General features: G+C 39.4%; 1 protein-coding gene across 1 annotated transcript in view; it reads right to left on the bottom strand.

Annotated features, from left to right (window-relative positions):
* Window positions 1–22835, bottom strand: part of PPIL6 (peptidylprolyl isomerase like 6) — a 34252-nt gene that overhangs the window by 10043 nt on the left and 1374 nt on the right. Inside the window, exons 2-6 of the mRNA XM_065888977.1 lie at window positions 20911–21006; window positions 17377–17565; window positions 14002–14064; window positions 13750–13897; window positions 4341–4397 (exon numbers count right to left, since the gene is read on the bottom strand). Coding sequence (XP_065745049.1) covers window positions 4341–4397; window positions 13750–13897; window positions 14002–14064; window positions 17377–17565; window positions 20911–21006 — 553 coding nt within the window. The remainder of the gene's footprint in view (window positions 1–4340; window positions 4398–13749; window positions 13898–14001; window positions 14065–17376; window positions 17566–20910; window positions 21007–22835) is intronic.

Genomic DNA, 22835 nt, shown 5'->3' with positions numbered 1-22835 from the left:
CTTGGTCACATTATCTTTGTTTCCTAAGGTCCTAGTACCATGTCAGCACCTAACTAAGAGTTTAAAGTTCTATGAATAAATAAATGAGTGGTGTCACTTGAATGATTTCATTTGATAAAGCTGTCTCCACATGAATTTAGAAGGAAAACTAGCTTTTACTTTTCCCTTTTCCTTTGGCCATTGATTATTTTTTAAACCTTTTCATTGTATTAAAATATAGACACAAAGAGCCATGGAACACTATAGTCAGAATTATTGTTAAAGTTATTATAAGGCAAATACCCTTTTAACCACCATTCAGACCAAGAGAAAGAACTTTGCCAGCCTTCCCTCCCCAGGTTCTACCTCTATCCCTTTCTTTTTTTACACTTTATCTGTTAATGAACCTAAGCTATTTCACCTCTAGAATTTCTCCCAGGCCAGAGTTTGCTGATTGCACACACGGTGCAGTCCAGCAGGTTTCTCTGTTCCCTGTCCTGTGGGTTCTGTGCTAATACTTGTGTTGAAGATGCAGATTGTTTCACCTCGATTGATATATGGGAGGGAATGACTTGAGCATGATGAATCTCACCCCTGCTTTAACGCACTTCCCTCCAGGAGAACCACCAGGCGAATGCAGGAAACTGCCTCTGCTGAACTGAGCTAGCTACCCAGGAACACACACACCTCAGACGTGACCAGCCACATCCGTCACCACGTATGAGCTGCATCCACCCACATCTGGAGTTACAGCTTCCCTCTGGCTGCAGATAATGCTCCTTCCGCCACCTCAAGATCACTCACAAGCTGCAGCTCTTCCCATGCCACCTCCACAGATGTCAAGGAGTCTTCAGGGTAAAGTGCCTTATTTATTATGGTTCTGATGTATTTCTTGACCACATAATATATATAAAACTGTGTTACTGTTTTTATTAGGTTATTAACTTATTTATTAATGTGTCACCGAGGAAGTTTTTTTACCTCAGTTTTGCCATAAGTCCTGTGGTTTTCATTTCATGATTTTACATAGCACAGATTTTTAAGAACACATTATAGCAGAACTGATTGCATTTCTCGCAAATTAGAAGCTAGGTCCAACAGCTTCATCAGACTCTTGTTCTATCCCTTTGGTAGTGTGTCCTTTCAACAGAAGGCTCATACTGTCTGATTGTCTCTGTTTTTGTGAAGTTAGCAGACGCTGATGCAGCCAATGCCTACATCCATTATTTCCCTGGAGGCAGCGAAATGGTGACATTCTAATTTTATTTTTCCTTTCCATTATTAATTGGAATACTTTTATAACAAGATGTCTCCCCTTATCTACAGTTTGGTATAGTTCCTATAGGAAAGGCAAGGTAAATGCTTGATTCTTTACCTATATTTATCAGTTTTCAAGATAATGAATTCATTTCCTATCATTCCCCTAGAGGTGAGCAAGTAGGTTTTATTTTATAATATCATTATGAACTCATGGATTTAAAATGTTTGTTGGGTTTCAATCAACTGTAATTACTATTCAAATTATTTCTTCTTTGGCCAGTGAGAGACTCTTCAAATTGGCTCCTGAGCCCTTTGCCATGACCCCAGTAAATCTTTAATAGCGCTCCTGGCTATCTGATGCCATGATAGCATGACTGAGGTTCCAGGCTCATTTCAAAATTTCCTGTCTCAGAACTGGAATCTGCCATTTGTCCCAGAGGCCCTGGTTTCTTTAATCAAGAAATGACATTCAAAACAACAATCTAAATTCCAGGAGTCCATGTCATTACTCGGCTGGTCATTGTTTGCAGACGAATTCCATGGGCAGAACTATAGATACAGGTATAGATTAGATATAGATATAGATACAGATATGATACTTCTTGAGTTTAAAGTGATATTTCAAATTCAGGACTATGGAATATTTTACTTATTAACCTCTGTCGTATTTCATCTGTATCTCCTTTCTTCCATATTGAAGATTCCAGTTCTCAAGGACACAGGAAATGATGAAATTAGAAATTCCCGTAATTACTTACTTGTTTTTTCTCATTATATATATAACAATCTCAAAATAATATTAATAATACCATCACCAGTAAAATTTACTGAAAATAGTTTAAAATTTTGCATATATTCTCCCCATTTCTTTCATTTAAAGTAAATTGTTAGACTAAGCATATAGTCATTGTATACCATACTCTCACCCTTTTAATCCTCATTAAATTTTAGTTTTATAAGTAACTATATGATTAATGCTCACCACCAGTTCTTCTTTCAGGGTCCCTCTTGTAATTTGGCTGAATGAAACTCACACTATAGTCACTGATTCCTCAGGAAGGACTCATGACAACACTATTCCCTAAAGTTACATGTTGATAACTCTGTGTGCCCTTTATAATTCAAATTCAGTTTGACTGGGTATAAAGTCCCCAGTTCACTTTTCTTTTCCTTGAGCATCCTAAATATATTACTGTATTTTCTTCTGGCATAAGAGTATGATGATAATGTACTTTTCTTCCCCTTATAAATCACTTGCTGTGACTCACTACCTGCCCAAAGAATTTTTTTCTTTTTCTTTAATATCTAATAACGTTAGTAAAATATGTCTGGTGTTGGTTGTTCTGGTTCAGTATGGTCCGGTACCTGTGTGTTCTTTCAGTAAGTAGTTTCAAGTTTTTAAGCAGATATTTTTACTTGCGGTATAAACATGCAGTAAAATGCATATGTCTTAGATGTTCACTTTGATGCATTTTGACAGTTGGGTATAGTTGTGTAATCACCACCGAAAACAAAATATAGAATATCAAATCCTTTTTTATTTCAGGAAAGTTTTCTTTAATTATAATTCTTAAGTGTTTGTTCCATTCCCTTCCATTGGTTTAATTCCTTAGGAATACTTATCATCTGTATGCTGGATCTTCTCTTTCTATCTTTATCACTTTCTTGTAAATCCTTTTTAGCTTTCTTCATCTCTTTTTGGTTTTAAAAAAATTTCCTTCTTCTACCTTCTACTTCTCTTATTTTTTTTATTTTTGGGCTATGCCACATAGCATGTAGGATCTTAGTTCCTTAACCAAGGATTGAACCCATGCCCCCAGCGTTGGAAGGGCAGAGTCTTAACCACTGGACTGCCTATTTGGTCTTGTGTTCCTTCTAATTTGTTTGTTTCTGAAATTTTCTTTTATTGTTAATTCTTTTCTCTAGTTCTGTAACCTCATGTCTAAAGCTTCCTCATTTTGATTTATGAGTTCTTTCCTGTCTTATATCATTGTCTTCATGTCTTTTAGCTTGTTTTGAAATTGTTACAGTTTTGCTCTGTTCTGTGAGCCTTCTTTCTAGGGTACTTTCATTATCTGTAGCGATGTTACTGTGCTCTTTTTTTTTTTTTCTTAAATAATCATGAAAATTTCTGCTGCTTTTTAATGCAAGTTTAGTTTTATGTAAAATTAATATTCCTCAATGTTTAGAAGTAGGTGTGGCTTTAGAAGGAAGGTAGTTTTCCTAACTTCACAAAGTTCCCTCTTCTGCTATTTTCATGTGTTGTTCAGCTGTGTGGCAACTTGCTTTCTGAGATTTCCTGACTCTTTTGCCTTTCCCTCTTTATCACTGTTGTCCTGATACCTGCATAATCTTTATTCCATTCCCAGCACTTCTTCCTTCCTGGAAGAGAGGCCTTTCAGATCGGTTTTGAGAGTTCGCAGAGGTTAGACTGCTCCAGCCTCCTCAAGCCTTATGAGGGGCTCCATGCACTCAACTGCTATTGCCTGTTGTGGAGTTCTATATTCTCAGCTCTGTCAGATGCCCTGCTTTCTCTCACATACATGCTGATACCATGCAGATTTTGTGGCTGTTGGTAGTTTGTCCTTACCTGTTTATATTTGGAATTCATGTAGATACCTTGTCACCTAGTTTTGTTGTGTTATCCGTGGGTCTTTAGTTTTCCTATCTAATTTTTTTTGTCTGTATTTATGTTGGGATTTCAAAAAATTAAAGAACTATGCCACCACCACTATCATCTTTCCAGAATCCCCAACAGCAGTCTTAGTAGGATGACTATCAAGGTACCAATTCTAAGTGTGAGCATGGCAAAGTACAAGCCTTAAAAATGTAAATTCCCTTCTACCCCTACGATCCTAATTCTAGAAACTTATCCTAAAGAAATAACATAATTAGGCAAGTGAAAAATTTTATGTACAAAGCTGTACTGAACTGGAATGGGATGCCTTCTCACCTACCCTATTTTAAACTCCCACTTTTAGTATGTGTACTTGTAGTATATTACCCCAAACACTATCTAATTTGGGGTTGTGAAATCATCCAGTCCTGTTAAATTTGAATAATCAATTAAAATGTGACTGACAAAATTTAAAGATACATACCTTCAAATGTTGGTCCATAAATTGACTCTCCACCATCTCCTTTTCCAGCAACTATATCTGAGAAACAGCAATAAATAAACATTAACATTCTGAGACTAAAAAAGAAAATACAGTAATGGCAGGGAAAGAATGCTTTATGATTCTACTTATAACAATAACTAGAGTAAGTTACCTAATTGTTTAATATCTATACCATGAAAATATTTCTATAATGATTTCACTTGTATTTTGTAAGTAGTTTTACATTTATGATCCCATTTTTTTTCCCTCATAACTCTGAATAAGTTAAATTTAGTGCAAAACCTTTGAAATGATGAAGTATTAAATTATAATTGTGGTCACGATTTAAAGAGTGTGTGCTCATATAAATTCTGCTTATTTCACAAGTTATTCCATGATACATCTTGCTTTTCAGAAAAATGGAAAGATTAAGCTAAGAGGATGAAATAGGAACAGTAAGGTCTTTTTAACACAAGAATAAAAATAGGTACTCTAAAAAGAATTAATGTTCAAATTTTTATTCCTTGCCCTATGGTGATATAACTCATGTATCTGGTATTTTAGAAAAGAAGTTCCTTTGTAATATAATGAGGTTTTTAAAAAATGATATTTATAGGACTTGTTTCACATGATGTGCATTATATGCATATTTTGGCTTAGGCAATGATCCTACTATAAAAATCCTCCATGCACAAGTTATTTTATCAATTCACAGCTACCAGGGAAGCAAAGCTAGCTTTAATGAAACTAGAGGTCTCTGAGGTCTGTGTTTTCCCCATCACCCCCTTTCCTTCCTTCAGCTCTGTAGACCACCCTCCTTGAATAGCGCGCAATAAATAACTGTTGAAGGACTGTGCCATTTAAACTCAATATGAGTACTTTATAATAAAAGAGTCTGTGCTATTTTAAAGAAATCTGATGCAAGTATGGGGAGAGAATTTATGCAGGACAGGGGCATATAGCATTTAAATTATACTATTCATAAAGCTGGTTCAGAAGTTAACTGATAAACCTTACGTCTCCAGCTACTCTGCCTGATACTTCTGCCCCCGCCCCCCCACTCATCCCCCAGCCTATGGCTATTCTCAGGAGCCTGCTGCAGTAGCCCCAGGCTAAATCCAGGTGTGCGGAACTTGAATGTCCTCTAGCACCAGTTCCTTCAGCTCAGGCAAATCTGCCCAGGCGATTCCCCTCCTCTGCTAACTTATGTAAACACCAGTGACACTCCCTTGCTCTCTGTCTCCAACACCTGCCATTACTCTTGCCCTTTGCTTTAGATCTCCCAGGTGAATATTTTATATTGACACCATTTCAATTAGTATCTAATATTTTTTGGGTCCATAACCCACCCCCTTGAATTCAGCTTTGGATATCTAATATTTCTATACTTCTGGCAACAAATTCAGCAATGCAGAATAGTGGTTAAAAGTAAACGTCAAAGTAAACGTCAAAGTTTTGATTTCAATCTTGATGTTGGTTACCTTTTCCAAAACTGTTTCCTCATCTATGTAGACAGGGATAATGGGAAGTGCCTCCCAAGTAGTTCTGAGGGTTAAAGGCAGTCATGTAGGGAGAGCACATGGTGTGCTGCCTGGCAGAGCGTCATGCTCCTTCATTAGTGGCCATTATTATCGTGCAGCATCACACACTTATGGAATGTATCCTCTCATCATCATCTTTACCATCATTCTGATGACCATGATGATGATAAAATGTATTAAACTATATCTCAGGAGATCCTTCTAAAGGCAGTAGGGCTATGGGAGCCACAAAGAGGCTTAGTAACTGCCAAAGTGGCTTCCTAACTTGGTATCTTCATTAACTTCATACTTCAGAAATGAACAGAATGTATATTTCCTGTTTAACTATCTGTTCATTCATTCATTCATTCTTTTAACAAATTCTTAAAAAGCATCTACTATATGCCAGGCACTGTTCTCCAACCTGAGGATATAACATTGAACAAAACAGATAAAAATCTCTGCCCACGTGGAACTTATATTCTAGTGAAAAGAAACAGACAATAAATCAGTTAACAAAGAAATATTAATAGTATGTCCAGTGGTGAAAAGTGCTAGGAAGAAAAATAAAGCTGGGTAAGGGGATAGGAGAGTAGCAGAGAAGGGGGTGAGGAGAGGTATATGAAGAGGAAGGTGGCAGTTTTTGAATAGGGTGGTCATGTGGTCCCTGCTGAGATAAACTCAGCAAAAATCAGAAACAGATCAGGGGTCGATGCAAGGGCATACATGGAGGAATAGCTGGGTGTAGATATCTCAGGCAAAAGAAACGACAAAAGACCTCAGGGCACACATATGCTTGATGTGCTAAGGAACAGCAAGGAGCCTAATGTGTGGAGCAGAGTGAGCAAGAGGGAGAGGTCAGAAGATGAGATGGGCTTGGGGGGAGAAGGACGGCTGTGTGGGGCCTGTTGGTCCCAAAGGGCGAGCAATAGTGCCTGGAAGCATCCTAAGGCACAACACCAACCCACACTTAGCTCCTGTACTCCGACATTCTACTCACAGCCCTGTGGGAATCCGACATCTGAAGGAAGAGAATACGTAAAAAGCTTGGCACTTTCAATATACCATGTCATTGAATCCTCACCACAACCTGTGATATTATAATTATGATTAAGAAACTTATTCAGAGATGACAAGTGCCTTATCCAGCATGGTACAACTTGTATGTATCAGTATACATACAGTATACATTGAATCAGTATACATTGAATTTAGTAACCAGAATTTCTTTTCCAAACTGTCCTTAAACATCACTGCCTTGTGATCTGCAACCATGACCTGAGACCTATACACTTACTATTTGGAAATTTTACTTCAAATAAATAGACAAGTAACATGGCCTACTTTTCCCAAACTTTGCTCTGGGGCTCACAGCAGTGAGGGAAGGTCTAGCCAAAAGCAAAACAAAGAAGAACACAGCCTCCGGAAGCCCAACACATCAGAGTCAACACTGAACTAAGTATCAGGAGACACTGATATGGGCCCTTTTTTAAAAATTTTCTTTTTTAATTAATTTTTTTTTTTTGGCTGCGTTGGGTCTTCATTGCTGCTTTGGGCTTTCTCTAGCTTCTTCGGGCTTTCTCTAGCTGTGGTGAGCAGGGGCTACTCTTCACTGCGGTGCACGGGCTTCTCATTGCAGTGGCTTCTCTTGTGGAGCACAGGCTCTAGGCACATGGGCTTCAGTAGTTGTGGTGCACGGGCTCAGTAGTTGTGTCTCACGGGCTCTAGAGCACAGGCTCAGTAGTTGTGGAGCACGGGCTTAGTTGCTCCGCATCATGTGGCATCTTCCTGGACCAGGGCTCAAACCCATGTCCCCCGCATTGGCAGGCAGATTCTTAACCACTGCGCCACCAGGGAAGTCCCGATATGGGCCCTCTTGAGGATTGTTTTATACTAACAAAAAATGGAGAACAGTCTAAATGTTCACCAATGGGAAATTAATTAAATTGGCATAGCACTATGATGAAAAATTAGGCAGACCCTAAACATTTTACATGTTTATGTATATTGACATATGAAGATGAATACTACATAAAGTGAAAAATAATAAGGTTAGAAAACAGTATTGGTAATATCTTATTTTAGAGAAACTGAGGAAAAAACAGTTGATTTACATACAAGATACTTGGAGTAAATCTACATTTTCCTCCTTATCAGCCTCAGAATGTTCCAGATTATAGAAAAATAATGAAGCATTATTAATTTAAGCCCCTGCATATTTCATCAAGTTCAAGCAAATCGCCTTCCACGCTAAGCCAATTAATTCTAAATTGCTGCCCGATTGCTCCCTATGGGATATCTCCTAAAAAGCCTCCAAAATTTAATTTTGTGCTGCTCATCAGGCACCTAGTCTGTGTAAAGCCAAAGGACTGACCTGAATAGAAAGCAAAGATGCAGACCAAAATGCTTTAGATCTTACTTCAGTTGTAACAGTGTAACATCTTTGGTGAGAAATAAGCTGTTTTTCTTTCATTCTGTTTTCAAATTCCCACCTTTAGTATGTTTCTTAAAAGCACTGTATTTTCTACATACACCTTTTTTTTAGGTGAGCATTTAAAATTATCTTTCGGTTAAAAAAATGTTATCCTACTTTTTTCTTAATTTTTGAATTTTTTTTAATACAGCAGTTTCTTATTAGTTATCTATTTTATACATATTAGTGCATATATATCAATCCCAATCTCCCAATTCATCCCACCACAACCCCCGCCTCCCCGCTTTCCCCTCCTTGGTGTCGATACATTTGTTCTCTACATCTGTGTCTCTATTTCTGCCTTGCAAACTGTTCATCTGTACCATTTTTCTAGATTCTATGGCTTAATGTACGATATTTCTTTTTCGCTTTCTGACGTCACTCTGTATGACAGTCTCTAGGTCCATCCGTGTCTCCACAAATGACCAAATTTCGTTCCTTTTTATGGCTGAGTAATATTCCATTGTATATATGCACCACATCTTTATCCATTCATCTGTCGATGGGCATTTAGGTTGGTTCCATGACCTGGCTATTGTAAATAGTGCTGCAGTGAACACTGGGGTGTGCAGGTGTCTTTTTGAATTATGGTTTTCTCTGAATATATGCCCAGTACTGGATTGCTGGGTCATATGGTAATTCTATTTTTAGTTTTTTAAGGAACCTCCATACTGGTCTCCATAGTGGCTGTATCAATTTACATTTCCCACCAACAGTGCAAGAGGGTTCCCTTTTCTCCACACCCTCTCCAGCATTTATTGTTTCTAGATCTTCTGATGATTCCCATTCTAACCAGTGTGAGGTAATACCTCATTGCAGTTTTGATTTGCATTTCTCTAATAATTAGTGATGTTGAGCAGCTTTTCATGTGCCTCTTGGCCATCTGTATGTCCTCTTTGGAGAAATGTCTATTTAGGTATTTGACTGGGTTGTGTGTTTTTTTTAATATTGAGCTGCATGAGCTGTTTATATATTTTGGAGATTAATTCTTTGTCCGTTGATTCATTTGCAAATATTTTCTCCCATTCTGAGGGTTGTCTTTTTGTCTTGTTTATGGTTTCCTTTGCTGTGCAGAAGCTTTGAAGTTTCATTAGGTCCCACTTGTTTATTTTTGTTTTTATTTCCATTACTCTAGGAGGTGGATCAAAAAAGATCTTGCTGTGATTTATGTCAAAGAGTGTTCTTCCTATGTTTTCCTCTAAGAGTTTTGTAGTGTCCGGTCTTACATTTCAGTCTGTAATCCATTTGGAGTTTATTTTTGTGTATGGTGTTAGCGAGTGTTCTAATTTCATTCTTTTACATGTAGCTGTCCAGTTTTCCCAGCACCACTTATTGAAGAAGCTGTCTTTTCTCCATTGTATATCCTTGCCTCTTTTGTCGTAGATTAGTTGACCATAGATGTGTGGGTTTATCTCTGGGCTTTCTATCCTGTTCCATTGATCTATATTTCTGTTTTTGTGCCAGTACCATATTGTCTTGATTACTGTAGCTTTGTAGTATAGTCTGAAGTCAGGGAGTCTGATCCCTCCAGCTCTGTTTTTTCCCCTCAAGATTGCTTTGGCTATTTGGGGTCTTTTGTGTTTCCATACAAATTTTAAGATTTTTTGTTCTAGTTCTGTAAAAAATGCCATTGGTAATTTGACAGGGATTGCATTGAATATGTAGATTGCTTTGTGTAGTATAGTCATTTTCACAATATTGATTCTTCCAATCCTAGAGCATGGTATATCTCTCCATCTGTTTGTGTCATCTTTGATTTCTTTCATTACTGTCTTATAGTTTTCTGAGTACAGGTCTTTTACCTCCTTAAGTAGGTTTATTCCTTGGTATTTTATTCTTTTTGTTGCAATGGTGAATGGGATTGTTTCCTCAATTTCTCCTTCTGATCTTTCATTGTTAGTGTAAAAGAATGCAAGAGATTTCTGTGCATTAATTTTGTATCCTGCAAATTTACCAAATTCACTGAATAGCTCTAGTAGTTTTCTGGTGGCATCTTTAGGATTCTCTATGTATAGTATAATGTCATCTGCAAACAGTGACAGTTTTACTTCTTCTTTTCCAATTTGTATTCCTTTTATTTCTTTTTCTTCTCTGATTGCCGTAGCTGGACTTCCAAAATTATGTTGAATAATGGTGAGAGTGGACATCCTTGTCTTGTTCCTGATCTTAGAGGAAATGCTTTCAGTTTTTCACCATTGAGAATGATGTTTGCTGTGGGTTTGTCGTATATGGCCTTTATTACGTTGAGGTAGGTTCCCTCTATGCCCACTTTCTGGAGAGCTTTTATCATAAATGTGTGCTGAATTTTGACAAAAGCTTTTTCTGCATCTATTGAGATGACCATATGGTTTTTATTCTTCAATTTGTTAATATGGTGTATTACATTGATTGATTTGCATATATTGAAGAAACCTTGCATCCCTGAGATAAATCCCACTTTATCATGGTGTATGATCCTTTTAATGTGTTGTTGGATTCTGTTTGCTAGTATTTTGCTGAGGAGTTTTGCATCTGTATTTATCAGTGATATTATTCTGTAATTTTCTTTTTTTGTAGTATCTTTGTCTGCTTTTGGTATCAGGGTGATGGTGGCCTTGTAGAATGAGTTTGGGAGTGTTCCTTCCTCTGCAGTTTTTTGGAAAAGTTTGAGAAGGATGGGTGTTAGCTCTTCTCTAAATGTTTGATAGAATTCACCTGTGATGCCATCTGGTCCTGGACTTTTGTTTTTTGGAAGATTTTTAATCACAGGTTCAATATAATTACTTGTGATTGGTCTGTTCGTATTTTCTATTTCTTCCTGGTTCAGTCTTGGAAGGGTATACTTTTCTAAGAATTTGTCCATTCCTTCCAGGTTGTCCATTTTATTGGCATAGAGTTGCTTGTAGTAGTCTCTTATGATGCTTTGTATTTCTGTGGTGTCCATTGTAACTTCCCCTTTTTCATTTCTAATTTTACTGATTTGAGTCCTCTCCCTCTTTTTCTTGATGAGTCTGGCTAAAGGTGTATCAATTTTGTTTATCTTCTCAACCAGCTTTTAGTTTTATTGATCTTTGCTATTGTTTTCTTTGTTTCTATTTATTTCTGCTCTGATCTTTATGATTTCTTTCCTTCTGCTAACTTTGGCTTTTGTCTGTTGTTCTTTCTCTAGTTCCTTTAGGTGTAAGGTTAGATTGTTTATTTGAGATTTTTCTTGTTTCTTGAGGTAGGATTGCATCGCTATAAACTTTTGTCTTAGAACTGCTTTTGCTGCATCCCATAGGTTTGGGATCATCACGTTTTCATTGTCACTTGTCTCTAGGTATTTTTTGATTTCCTCTTTGATTTCTTCAATGATCTCTTGGTTATTTAGTAATGTATTGTTTAGCCTCCATGTGTTTGTGTTTTTTACATTTTTTTCCCTGAAATTGATTTCTAATCTCATAGCATTGTGGTTGGAAAAGATGCTTGATATGATTTTAATTTTCTCAAATTTACTGAGGCTTGATTTGTGACCTAAGATGTGATCTATCCTACAGAATGTTCCGTGTGCACTTGAGAAGAAAGCGTAATGTGCTGTTTTCGGATGGAATGTCCTATAAATATCAATTAAATCTATCTGGTGTATTTTGTCATTTAAAGCTTGTGTTTCCTTATTAATTTTCTGTCTGGATGATCTGTCCATTGGTGTAAGTGAGGTATTAAAGTCCCCCACTATTATTGTTTTACCGTTGATTTCCTCTTTTTAAGCTGTTAGCATTTGCCTTATATATTGAGGTGCTCCTATGTTGGGTGCATGTATATTTATAATTGTTGTATCTTCTTGGATTGATCCCTTGATCATTATGTAGTGTCCTTCCTTGTCTCTTGTAACGTTCTTTATTTTAAAGTGTATTTTATCTGATATGAGTATTGCTACTCCAGCTTTCTTTTGATTTCCATTTGCATGGAATATCTTTTTCCATCCCCTCACTTTCAATCTGTATATGTCCCTAGGTCTGAAGTGGGTCTCTTGTAGACAGCGTATATACAGGTCTTGTTTTTGTATCCATTCAGCAAGCCTGTGTCTTTTGGTTGGAGCATTTAATCCATTCACATTTAAGGTAATTATCAGTATGTATGTTCCTGTTACTGTTTTCTTAATTGTTTTGGGTTTGTTTTTGTAGGTCCTTTTCTTCTCTTGTGTTTCCTACTTAGAGAAGTTCCTTTAGCATTTGTTGTAGAGCTGGTTTGGTGGTGCTGAATTCTCTTAACTTTTGCTTGTCTGTAAAGCTTTCGAATTCTCCATCAAATCTGAATGAGATCTTTGCCAGTGTAGAGTAATCTTGTTGTAGGTTCTTCCCTTTCATCACTTTAAATATATCATGCCGCTCCCTTCTGGTTCGTAGAGTTTCTGCTGAGAAATCAGCTGTTAACCTTATGCGAGTTCCCTTGTATGTTGTCGTTTTTCCCTTGTTGCTTTTAATAAGTTTTCTTTGTCTTTAATTTTTGTCAATTTGATTACTATGTGTCTCTGCATGTTTCTCCTTGGGTTTATTCTACCTGGGACTCTCTGTACTTCCTGGACTTGGGTGGCTATTTTCTTTCCCATGTTAGTGAAGTTTTCGACTATAATCTCTTCACATATTTTCTCAGGTCCTTTCTCTCTCTCTTCTCCTTCTGGGACCCCCTATAATGTGAATGTTGTTGCATTTAATGTTGTCCCAGAGGTCTCTTGGTCTTCATTTCTTTTCATTCTTTTTTCTTTATTCTGTTTCACGGCAGTGAATTCCAGCATTCTGTCTTGCAGGTCACTTACCCGTTCTTCTGCCTCAGTTATTCTGCTACTGATTCCTTCTGCTACTGATTCCACATTTCAGTTACTGTATTGTTCATCTCTGTTTGTTTGTTCTTTAATTCTTCTAGGTCAGGTCTTTGTTAAACATTTCTTTCACCTTCTCGATCTTTGCCTCCATTCTTTTTCTGAGGTCCTGGATCATCTTAACTATCATTATTCTGCATTCTTTTTCTGAAAGGTTGCCTATCTCCACTTCATTTAGTTGTTTTTCTGGGGTTTTATCTTGTTCCTTCATCTGGTACCTAGTCCTCTGCCTTTTCATTTTGTCTATCTTTCTGTGAATGTGGTTTTCGTTCCACAGGCTGCAGGATTGTAGTTCTTCTTGCTTCTGCTCTATCCTACTTGCTTGTATTACTTTTTAACCTGCAATATTCCTGGTAACACACTTTAGATTTGTTTATTTTAATAAGCAGGGAATTTTTTTAAAAAGTATGAATATCTTAATTCATCATTTGGCCATATAAAACATCCTTTAAATATATATGTAACATCTAATATTAAATATATCTAATTCTATATGAATTTCACAAAGGCAGATAAATAAAAGTTTGGACATTTTGATTTAATGTTGCAACTAAGTTGTATTTAAGCTTTTAAACTCACCTCCTCCTTGTATCCAACCATTCCGTACCACTCGATGAAAAATGGAACCTGTGTAATGTAGCCTGATGCCACTTTGGGAAAACCCTGCTTTTCCTGTGCACAAGATCTGAAAATTTTTACATGTTTTGGGACATGTATCACAATACAGCTAAAAATAAAGAGAAAAGGTTTCATAGATTAAAAACTTAACATTTTGACAGAGATTCTCACTCCCCCCAACTTATTAAAAAACAACCACCAAAAACCTCTTACCTCAAAAATCAATCTTCCGATTGGATAAAAATCAATAGAAATGTCCAAGAACACAAAATCATGCTATTAAAATTAGAGAGAAGAAGGTAATGCAGGTCAGTGTTTTAGCAGAAAGTTTTAGAAATGACCAAAAATATAATAGAATAACGTTTTCAGTGATAAGATGATTGACAGCATTAACAGTAGATAATGTAACAGTAAAATTAAAAGAATGACTTAAGGATGTTTGTTTCATTATACCAAAATTTTACTACCTAAATAACATGCTTTTTAAAACCCTTAAGTGGTAAAGCTCTGAATCACATTAACCTATCACACAAGACTGACAGCACATGGCCTATATATCCACTGCATCACAAACTGGGTGTGGAAAGGAACACTGGTCATTCCCTCTGGAAAAAGCAGCAGACTGGGAATTCTTTTCTTTTCTGAGTAATTCTGGGAAAAGATCCAACATGAGCCCATGGATTTGGTTACTGTGTGTTCTGGATTTTCAGAGACTGCACAGATTAGCTGAGCAGAGCCAGGCCATAGTCTTTCTGAGCAGGAAAATAAGGCCACTATATGAATAGGAGGTACCATACCAGGGGTAGGAAAGAGAGGATGATGTGCTTTTGAGTTATTTCATTCGTGACCTCATACTCCCAGATACCTCCAGCTCTTGTTTTCAATTGACATACTTTCTCGTAGAGACAACTAACATTTGTGAGCCCTTGTCTAGCCCTACAAAGAGGCATCCAAAGTGAAAACACTGTTGTCCATCACAGTAGCATTCATTTAGGGAGCAGAACACATCTAATGGAATACATTTCAACTCTTAGGCACCATTCTCATATATAAAAATGCTGCCTGATTTAACAAGTACATAATTTGCCCTGCCCTATTTCTTAAGAATCTAGGAGGCATAAATGAAATCACTTTTAGTTGTATCACTATCATTACTTTATGTCGCTCTAAGCTTTTTTTTAAATTAAAAGACTGAAATAGTATTGTAATATCTGGCATCCAGGAATGAAGTATTACATCCATACTTATTATAATTAATTGTTTGTGCCTCTAAGCTTCTGTACTACAAGTTCTTAATTATAAAAGAATATTATAACTTTAGAATAAGAGGCATAATATAGTAAACTTCATAGGTTTAGGAAGAAAAAGGACATATTGCAAGTCATAATTGATTTCTGAAGTGAGTGAGTCCATTCAGACATCATTAAACTTCCCTGGGCATCAATATATTATCTTTATGTGGTTGTTAAGAGTAGATAATTCTAAAAATTCTAATGAAAAGAGAGTAAGTGACTGTGACACAAGATAATGTCACCTAGCAGCCAAACCTAATTGTCTGCTATATCGTTCCAAACCAGAAGTAAACAAGTCCCTGGGTTTTACTCAGCACAAAAAATCTAGCCTCTGTGCAAAAAATCCAAGGATTTTCTCCGGAATCTGGGTCCTCTCTCCTTACTGCCACTAATTAATTCAGGCTGTCATTATTTCTAGCTCACACTACTATAGCAGATTTCCAAATGGCCGCCCTGCCACCAAGCTTTCCCCACTGTACCGTTTGGTCACAGCCCTAAAATTTTTTCCGAAACACCAAAGAAGATGTTGTCATACTCTTGATGAAAAGTTCTGTTGGCTTGCTTCCTTCTGGATGAAATCTAACTAACTGGTTAAGAGTGGACAGTAAGTTCAACCTTTCTCTAGTGGATCTGGTTTTGGGGTTTGTTTGTTTGTTTTTTTTAAACATCTAAGCACCTTTCCTATTTGAGAAACTCCTCACAAGGTTGCACCAGCCTCTGGAGAACCTCCTCTCTTTCCCCACTATATGTGAGCCAGGGTGTGGGGATATAACCTGGGCTCAACTAGTCAGGTGCTCCTGCCCGGGGCCTTAGATGTCTAGGAAGTGACGAAGACCCAAGGAGAGCTGAGAAGTTATGCTCAGTGAAGGCAGCATTAGGGCCATTGGGCACCCATGGCAGCATCCTGGCTGCACATTCCTGGGGCGTGACTCTGGCCATGTTTTCCTGCTGCCAGGTCTCCCTTGGTTCCTGCCTGCTTTCCAAAGCTGGTTCTCCAGCTTTCCTGTCAATTGTGAGGTTACCAACATCCTTTTTGTTTGTTTGTTTGTTTGTTTTTTTGCAGTATGTGGGCCTCTCTCACTGTTGTGGCCTCTCCCGTTGCGGAGCACAGGCTCTGGACGTGCAGGCTCAGCGGCCATGGCTCACGGGCCCAGCCGCTCCGCGGCATGTGGGATCTTCCCAGACCGAGGCACAAACCCGTGTTCCCTGCATCGGCAGGCGGACTCTCAACCACTGAGCCACCAGGGAAGACCCCCCAACATCCTTTTAATACATACTTTTTCTCCTCAAGTTAGTGAGAACAGCTTGTTACTGTTGGCACCAAGAATCCTGACTGATTCTCATTTTCCCAGTGTCGTTTCCCACTAATTCTGGCCTCCCTGCTGTCCCCTGCCATTCCCAGAGAACACCATGTACTTCTAGACTCCTGACCCTTTGGGAATGAAATGCTATGAATGTTAACTTCCTCCCCACACCCTAGAGTTTCAAGCATTTTCCAAGTGCATTGTTTATTCAACAAAATATTCACTGAGCACCTCCAATGTTTCAGATTCTGTTCAAGTCAGTGGTTGAACAAGGGTAAACGAGACAAGGTCTTTGCCTTTGCATAACTCAGATCCTAGCACTGGGTCTTTATGTAGGCACAGGCCACCATGGGCGTGAAATAATTTTCAGCATGTGGTAGCTGTTGGCTACAAGGTTTCTGAGCAAAATTACATACTTTTACCTCTATTGCCATTCCACCCTGATGGCTGTCTCTTGCTCTCTGGACCTCATGCTTCCTAGCTGTCCTCTGCCATTGGAAACCTCCCCAGTGCCATAGCTTGTCTAGTCCTGCTCTTGACAACTATGTGTCATACTTTAAAACGTCACCTTCTCAAACTTGCCATTCTCTAGTGCAGTAGCTGTCACTTAGGTGTTAGAAAGTATTAATTAAAATATTTCATGCTAAAGGTGAATGAAGGATAGGCTTGACCTTCTCTGAGGGGGAAGGTCTTAATATTTTTAAATAGATGACAATTAATGCATATAAGCTTCTAGCGGGGAGTAGAAATGTTTGAACAGGGATGATCTTCTCCCGATGCCATCTGCCTGCTGTGAGATAGGCTTGCTTTACACACCACCAAGCCAAACCCTGCCATGAATCCTTTGCAACTGGATCATAAGGTCACTGAGAACTTAACCTAGTCTCTTACTCTTTTATATTCCCTTTGCTAGGTTATCAGTAATTAATGGTCAATCAATGTAAATGCTCAAAGATTCCACTATTTTCCTTTAAAAAATTAGTGCAACTTGCCTTCGTGTCTCTTAAGAATTTGGCAGAATAATCCATAGTAAGTGCTTCATAAAGTGCAGGAGGCTTAAAATCAACTATATCCCACACTTTGTGGGCCCATTTCTGAAGATCAAGTGCATCACCCAGGAGCTGATCGTTAATAAAACACATCACATAGGAAGAATATTCCCAGACTTCATTCTTAAGTTCCTGTAAAGGAAAAGGACCAAAAAAATGTAGTGGGGGGTGGGGGTAGGGATGGGGGGGGACTTAGCTAAACCCACAAGCCAGAGCTTGAATCAACCCTAGGACTGAATCTTTAAAGTGTATTTTTTGCCATCTTTCAGAATTTTGCTCTCAAAGGGAATTTAAGAACATTTTCAAGACTCTGACGGTGTTGAAATCAAAGAATGACCTAACAGTGATCTTTAAAATGGTACGATCTTAGAAAATAGACGGTAATCTGGTAATAAAAGTCTGTGTGCATAGCATACTTGTTATATTAATTTGAAAACAAAATGCAATCTTTTAGCTTCATTTCTGAAGCACATTTTACTCTAGGCATAGTTGGTTAGGGGTCCTAAATAAGACATGGTTTTTCAATGGGAAGGATGGAAAGAATGCTTTTTTTTTTTTTTTTTTGCGGTACGCGGGCCTCTCACTGCTGTGGCCTTTCCCGTTGTGGAGCACAGGCTCTGGACGCGCAGGCTCAGCGGCCATGGCTCACGGGCCCAGCTGCTCCGCGGCATGTGGGATCTTCCCAGACCGGGGCGCGAACCCGCGTCCCCCGCATCAGCAGGCAGACTCTCAACCACTGCGCCACCAGGGAAGCCCAAGAATGCTTTTTTGATGGAGGGAAATCAGACCAGGTGAGGAAATGCCTCCTGAGGGCCAGCAGCAGTTTGCGGGGCACACCAGGGGCCGTGAGGAAGAGAACTCACCTTCCATAACAATTTTTTTTTTTTAACTCAAGTTATTTATTTATTTATTTTTTGGCTACTCAGCATGTGGGATCTTAGTTCCCCAACCAGGGATCAAACCTGTACCCCCTGCAGTGGAAGTGCAGAGTCTTAACCACTGGACCACCAGGGAAGTCCCTCCTTAACACTTTTAAGCCCTAAGCCCCTAAGAATGAAGTGCATTGGTGTTTTTATCCATACAGCACTGCCAGCCAACCTCCAAACCTCAGTGTGTGGCCACTGAATAATGTGGCCTCTGAGTAGATCTGGTTTATTATTACCCGGTGCCAGTCCTGGCAAAGCCATGCATCATCTGGGACAGCTGTTCTCCAATTTTAGTGGGCAGTCAGAATTACAGTTTCCTGAGCCCCACCCCAAGTTTCTTATTCTGGGGTGGGGCCTGAGAATCTGCATTTCTAACAACATCCCATGGGACGCTGCTGCTGCGGCTGGTCTAGAGACCGCACTTGGAGAAACGCCGGTTTGGGGAACGGTTTGCCTTCAGCTGCCAGCGTGCTCCATTCCCCGCTCTTCTCTCAGGAGGAGTTCGCTTCAGATTCCTCACTTCCTAAACTTGTTCATGCTGAACTGTCAGTCGCTGAGCCTATGGGTCAGGAGTCCCTGGAATGTTGAAACTCATCAGGGTTCTCACATTTTACAGGACACAAAACTTTAAAAAGGGGAGGGAAAGTTTAATTGTGGATATTTTAGCTAGCCTGGTAGGAGAAATGCAGTAGCAGGTACACTTTATTCGGAGGCTGAAAATTACGTGCCTTGTCTGGGTGTCTTCTATACATGAGGAGCCCTCATCGCCTGCCTCAAGATAGCAGGCTGGACCCGATGTTTTCTAGGGCTTTCCAGCACTAAGATGTATGATGTTGCCTTTTTTTGGAGGGGGAAAAAGGGCCTTCCCAAAGGCTCTGAAGCCATCCCTCATGGTTGGCATTACATTATGCTGAAGCCCTGAGGCCAGTGCAAACTAACCTCAAATGTGCTAAGAAGCCTATGTATAACATAAGACAATGCTTATGTGAAAGGAGAACAAAAAGCTGGCCTGAAGAGGAAGAAGAGGTTAAGGTGGCAAGTATCCAGGAGATGAGGGAGGGGGAGGGAAGAAAGGAAAGACAGGAGTTAAGGATATGTGGGAAGAAGCAGCATTGATGACCTAGGAAGCCTCATTCAGGCCCCATGAGAAAAGCAGAAGGAAGAGAACACAAAACAGCTCAAGGTTAGCAACTCAGGCTGACAAGGCTCAGAAACTGCAGAATGGAATCCACACCAGTGTTTCAGAGTATGGTGGGAATACAGAAGAGGAATGGGTGCAAACCACGAAGCCTGAAATCATGGCTCTCCTGTAGGTGGAGAGCACGATACGATAGGCAGTTTAGGAAGTTTGGTGATAAAAATGAAGAAAAACATATTGTTTTACGTTAGGGTGCCCAACTGTCTGGATTTGCCTAGGACCATCCCAGCTTTAGCATTGAAATTCGTGCATTCCAGCAAACCCCTCAGATCCAGGCAAACCAGGACCACTGGTCACCCTAGTTGTTGCAATGATTAGAGTTAATATTTATAGAAGTCATTAGAATAGTGCCTGGCATATAATAAGCACCATAGGTAAGTGTTTGTTATGGTTCTGTTTGAATTATATAATGAAAATGTACTGTGGCTGTGAAAATGGTATGAGACTTAACATATGGCATTCCTGACTCAGTCTTGCACCGTTCATGTGACTGAGCAGACAGTGAAGTAAGCAGCACCATCTGCATGGTAAATCACAGGCCGTCCTTGTGCAATCTAGCACAGGACAATCAAAACTGCTCTGGTCAGGGGAAATGGGATCTCCTCAGCCACTGAGAGATGCGGTTGGGCAGGGAAGCCAGGACTGGGACTCTCCACAGGACTAGGCCAAGGGTGACAAGCAGGAGGCGTACCCATTCTAGTCTGCCCCCCAGCGTGAGCTGTATCTGAGCCAGGATGCCACATGTTCCAGGCAGCACTACCAGTTAATCAGGGATGGCACCCAAGAGGAAACCAATCTGCCATCCCTGGATAAGCTCTGCCAGCCTTAGGGTCTGGAGTTCTCCAAGGGTACTGTTAGGGGGGAGAATGCAGAGAAGGAAGCTTCCATTAGGACACGGCTACCCTGTGGGAAGTTGGCGCCTACCATCAGAGCTCCCCTAGGCAACCCTACATGCTCCCCTGCTATATCTGTGCTGGACACCACTGAAACCTTCCAGAGTTAGGGCCAAAAAGAGTGCCAGGCCACAGTAACCTGAGTGCCCGGGTGTCACAGGAAGTATGAGTAAGTGATATGCCGGGAAAGAGGGGTAGCCATCGGCAGGAGTAAATAGCAGCACTAAGAGTTTAAAACTTACCTTTATCACATGCTTTCCAAAAGAAAATTCTGTAAATGTTTGACTCTTTCTTAAAATCAGCTTGGTAAAATGACTGAAATAATTTAGGAAAAGTACATAATTTAGAGAAATAAAATCTAGTTGTATCAAAGTTACTGCTTCAGTTTTTCCAAACCAATGCATATGTAAATAAATCAGGCAAAACTTGGCTCATTTCCCACACCGCAAATATCCTTTACCCTTTTTTTCTCCTGTAGATATTGATCCCATGCAAATTCTTGAACAGGAACTATTATAGGGTCTTCAAATTTGGATGGATAATTACTCTTCAGACTCTAGGTTTCAAAATAGAATAATTATTTTAGAGTAAGTTCTCTTTTAAAGTAGAAATCATTCCCCCCAGTTTTTATGGGGTCTTCAGGAAGTTTTATGCAACATACACCCAAGCCACAGTCTGGCTTAGATACCCCTTGCCAGCTCCCAGAGGCCCCTGTGCTTACCTCCAGTAAGTCCCTCCCCAGGCCATACTAATTGGTCTCTCATCTTAAGAGAATAAGCTCCTTGAGGGCAAAGACTATGTCTTAGTTTCCCACTGGCCTCAATATTTGGTACATAGTGGACCATCCACACATAGCAACTGCATAAACAAATGTACAAGTGAGTTTATGCCAATAGTTTTGTGACTTGCCATGTTCTTTTAGGACCAGTTTTTCCCTAAATTAAACTCTTACTAAACCTCAGTGGATCTGTGGATACTTTTTTTTTTTTTTTTGCGGTACGCGGGCCTCTCATTGTTGTGGCCTCTCCCGTTGCGGAGCACAGGCTCAGGACGCGCAGGCTCAGCGGCCATGGCTCACGGGCCCAGCCACTCCACGGCATGTGGGATCCTCCCGGACCGGGGCACGAACCCGTGTCCCCTGCATCGGCAGGCGGACTCTCAACCACTGCGCCACCAGGGAAGCCCCTCTATGGATACTTTTAACTAAAATAAATGTTATTGCTTTAATTCACTGACATATGGAGAATGACCAAAAGGATATTGTTGTGGTTATACCCCTTGGGAAAAAGAGAAGTAAATATTAAATGTGTTTTGGTCTAGACATTGAGCATGTATTGACTTAATGTATTTTGTTTTGTCTGTATGAATCAGAGAAAATTCTTACTGGTTAACAACATCTGCCAAAAAAAAAAAGTTTTGGTTCCTGTTATGTTACACTTTGCCTCCTCCTAAAGCAAGGGAAGGCAGTTGAGGCAGTAACAGTGAGGCATCACCTTTCTGAGCAAGTCTGAGAAGTAAATGGACCAACAAGGGAAAAGTGTCATCTGGCCACTTCTGTTGTGGTCTAAGGGGACACTGACTTGGCGTGCTTCATCCAGGGTGGACAGTCCAAGGGGGAGAAAGCCAGGATGTGAGTGTACCCTGCCTTGGGACCAGGGGTAGCAGAAGAGGGCAACAGCAATCTGGCCATTTCCTTCTTAGTCTGCTGTACCCAACCAACAGCTGATGTGTCCTGTTTCTCAATTCCAGTGTCTGTGCTCTGTCTGAGGCAGTTGTGCAGGATGACTGCTGTTTCTGAGGGACCATCTGGAATAACTAATAAGCCCAATAGTTTTCAACTTAAGCATACTTAATCATGCTTTCTTCATAATTTGTTCCAGAAGGGACTACATTATGTAATACTCTTTATAAATCTAAATCTTTCAGTTAATTAGGCATCAGGGATTGCTCACAAGTGATCATGTTGGAAATATATTCAAGGATCCTTTATTAACATAGAACTAACTGAATTTACATTCATATATTTTCATATTCAAATAGAGCTACGGTAGGCAAAACTTAAGAAAGTGAAAATTAACATTATTAATATAATAAAGACGTTGTTTGCTTGACTTAGCGTCCTCTGCAACAGGGGTTGGCAAACTGTGGCCAGCAGGCCAAAGCTGGACCACTGCCTGTTTTGGTAAGACTTGAGAACTAAGAATAATTTTTAGATTTTTAAACAGTTGAAAAAGAATCACAAGAAGAATCATTTCATGTCCTGTGAAATTATATGCAAGTCCAATTTCAGTGTCCATAATAAAAGTTTTATTGGAAAACCACCATTCATTTACATACTGTCTGTGGCTGCTTTTGCACAAGGACAGAGTTGAGTAGTCATGACTG

The sequence above is a fragment of the Phocoena phocoena genome, chromosome 12, assembly GCF_963924675.1.
Source record: "Phocoena phocoena chromosome 12, mPhoPho1.1, whole genome shotgun sequence".
NCBI lineage: Eukaryota > Metazoa > Chordata > Mammalia > Artiodactyla > Phocoenidae > Phocoena > Phocoena phocoena.
The sequence above is the reverse complement of the archived record's forward strand: the minus strand, read 5'-3'. Positions and strand labels throughout refer to the sequence as shown.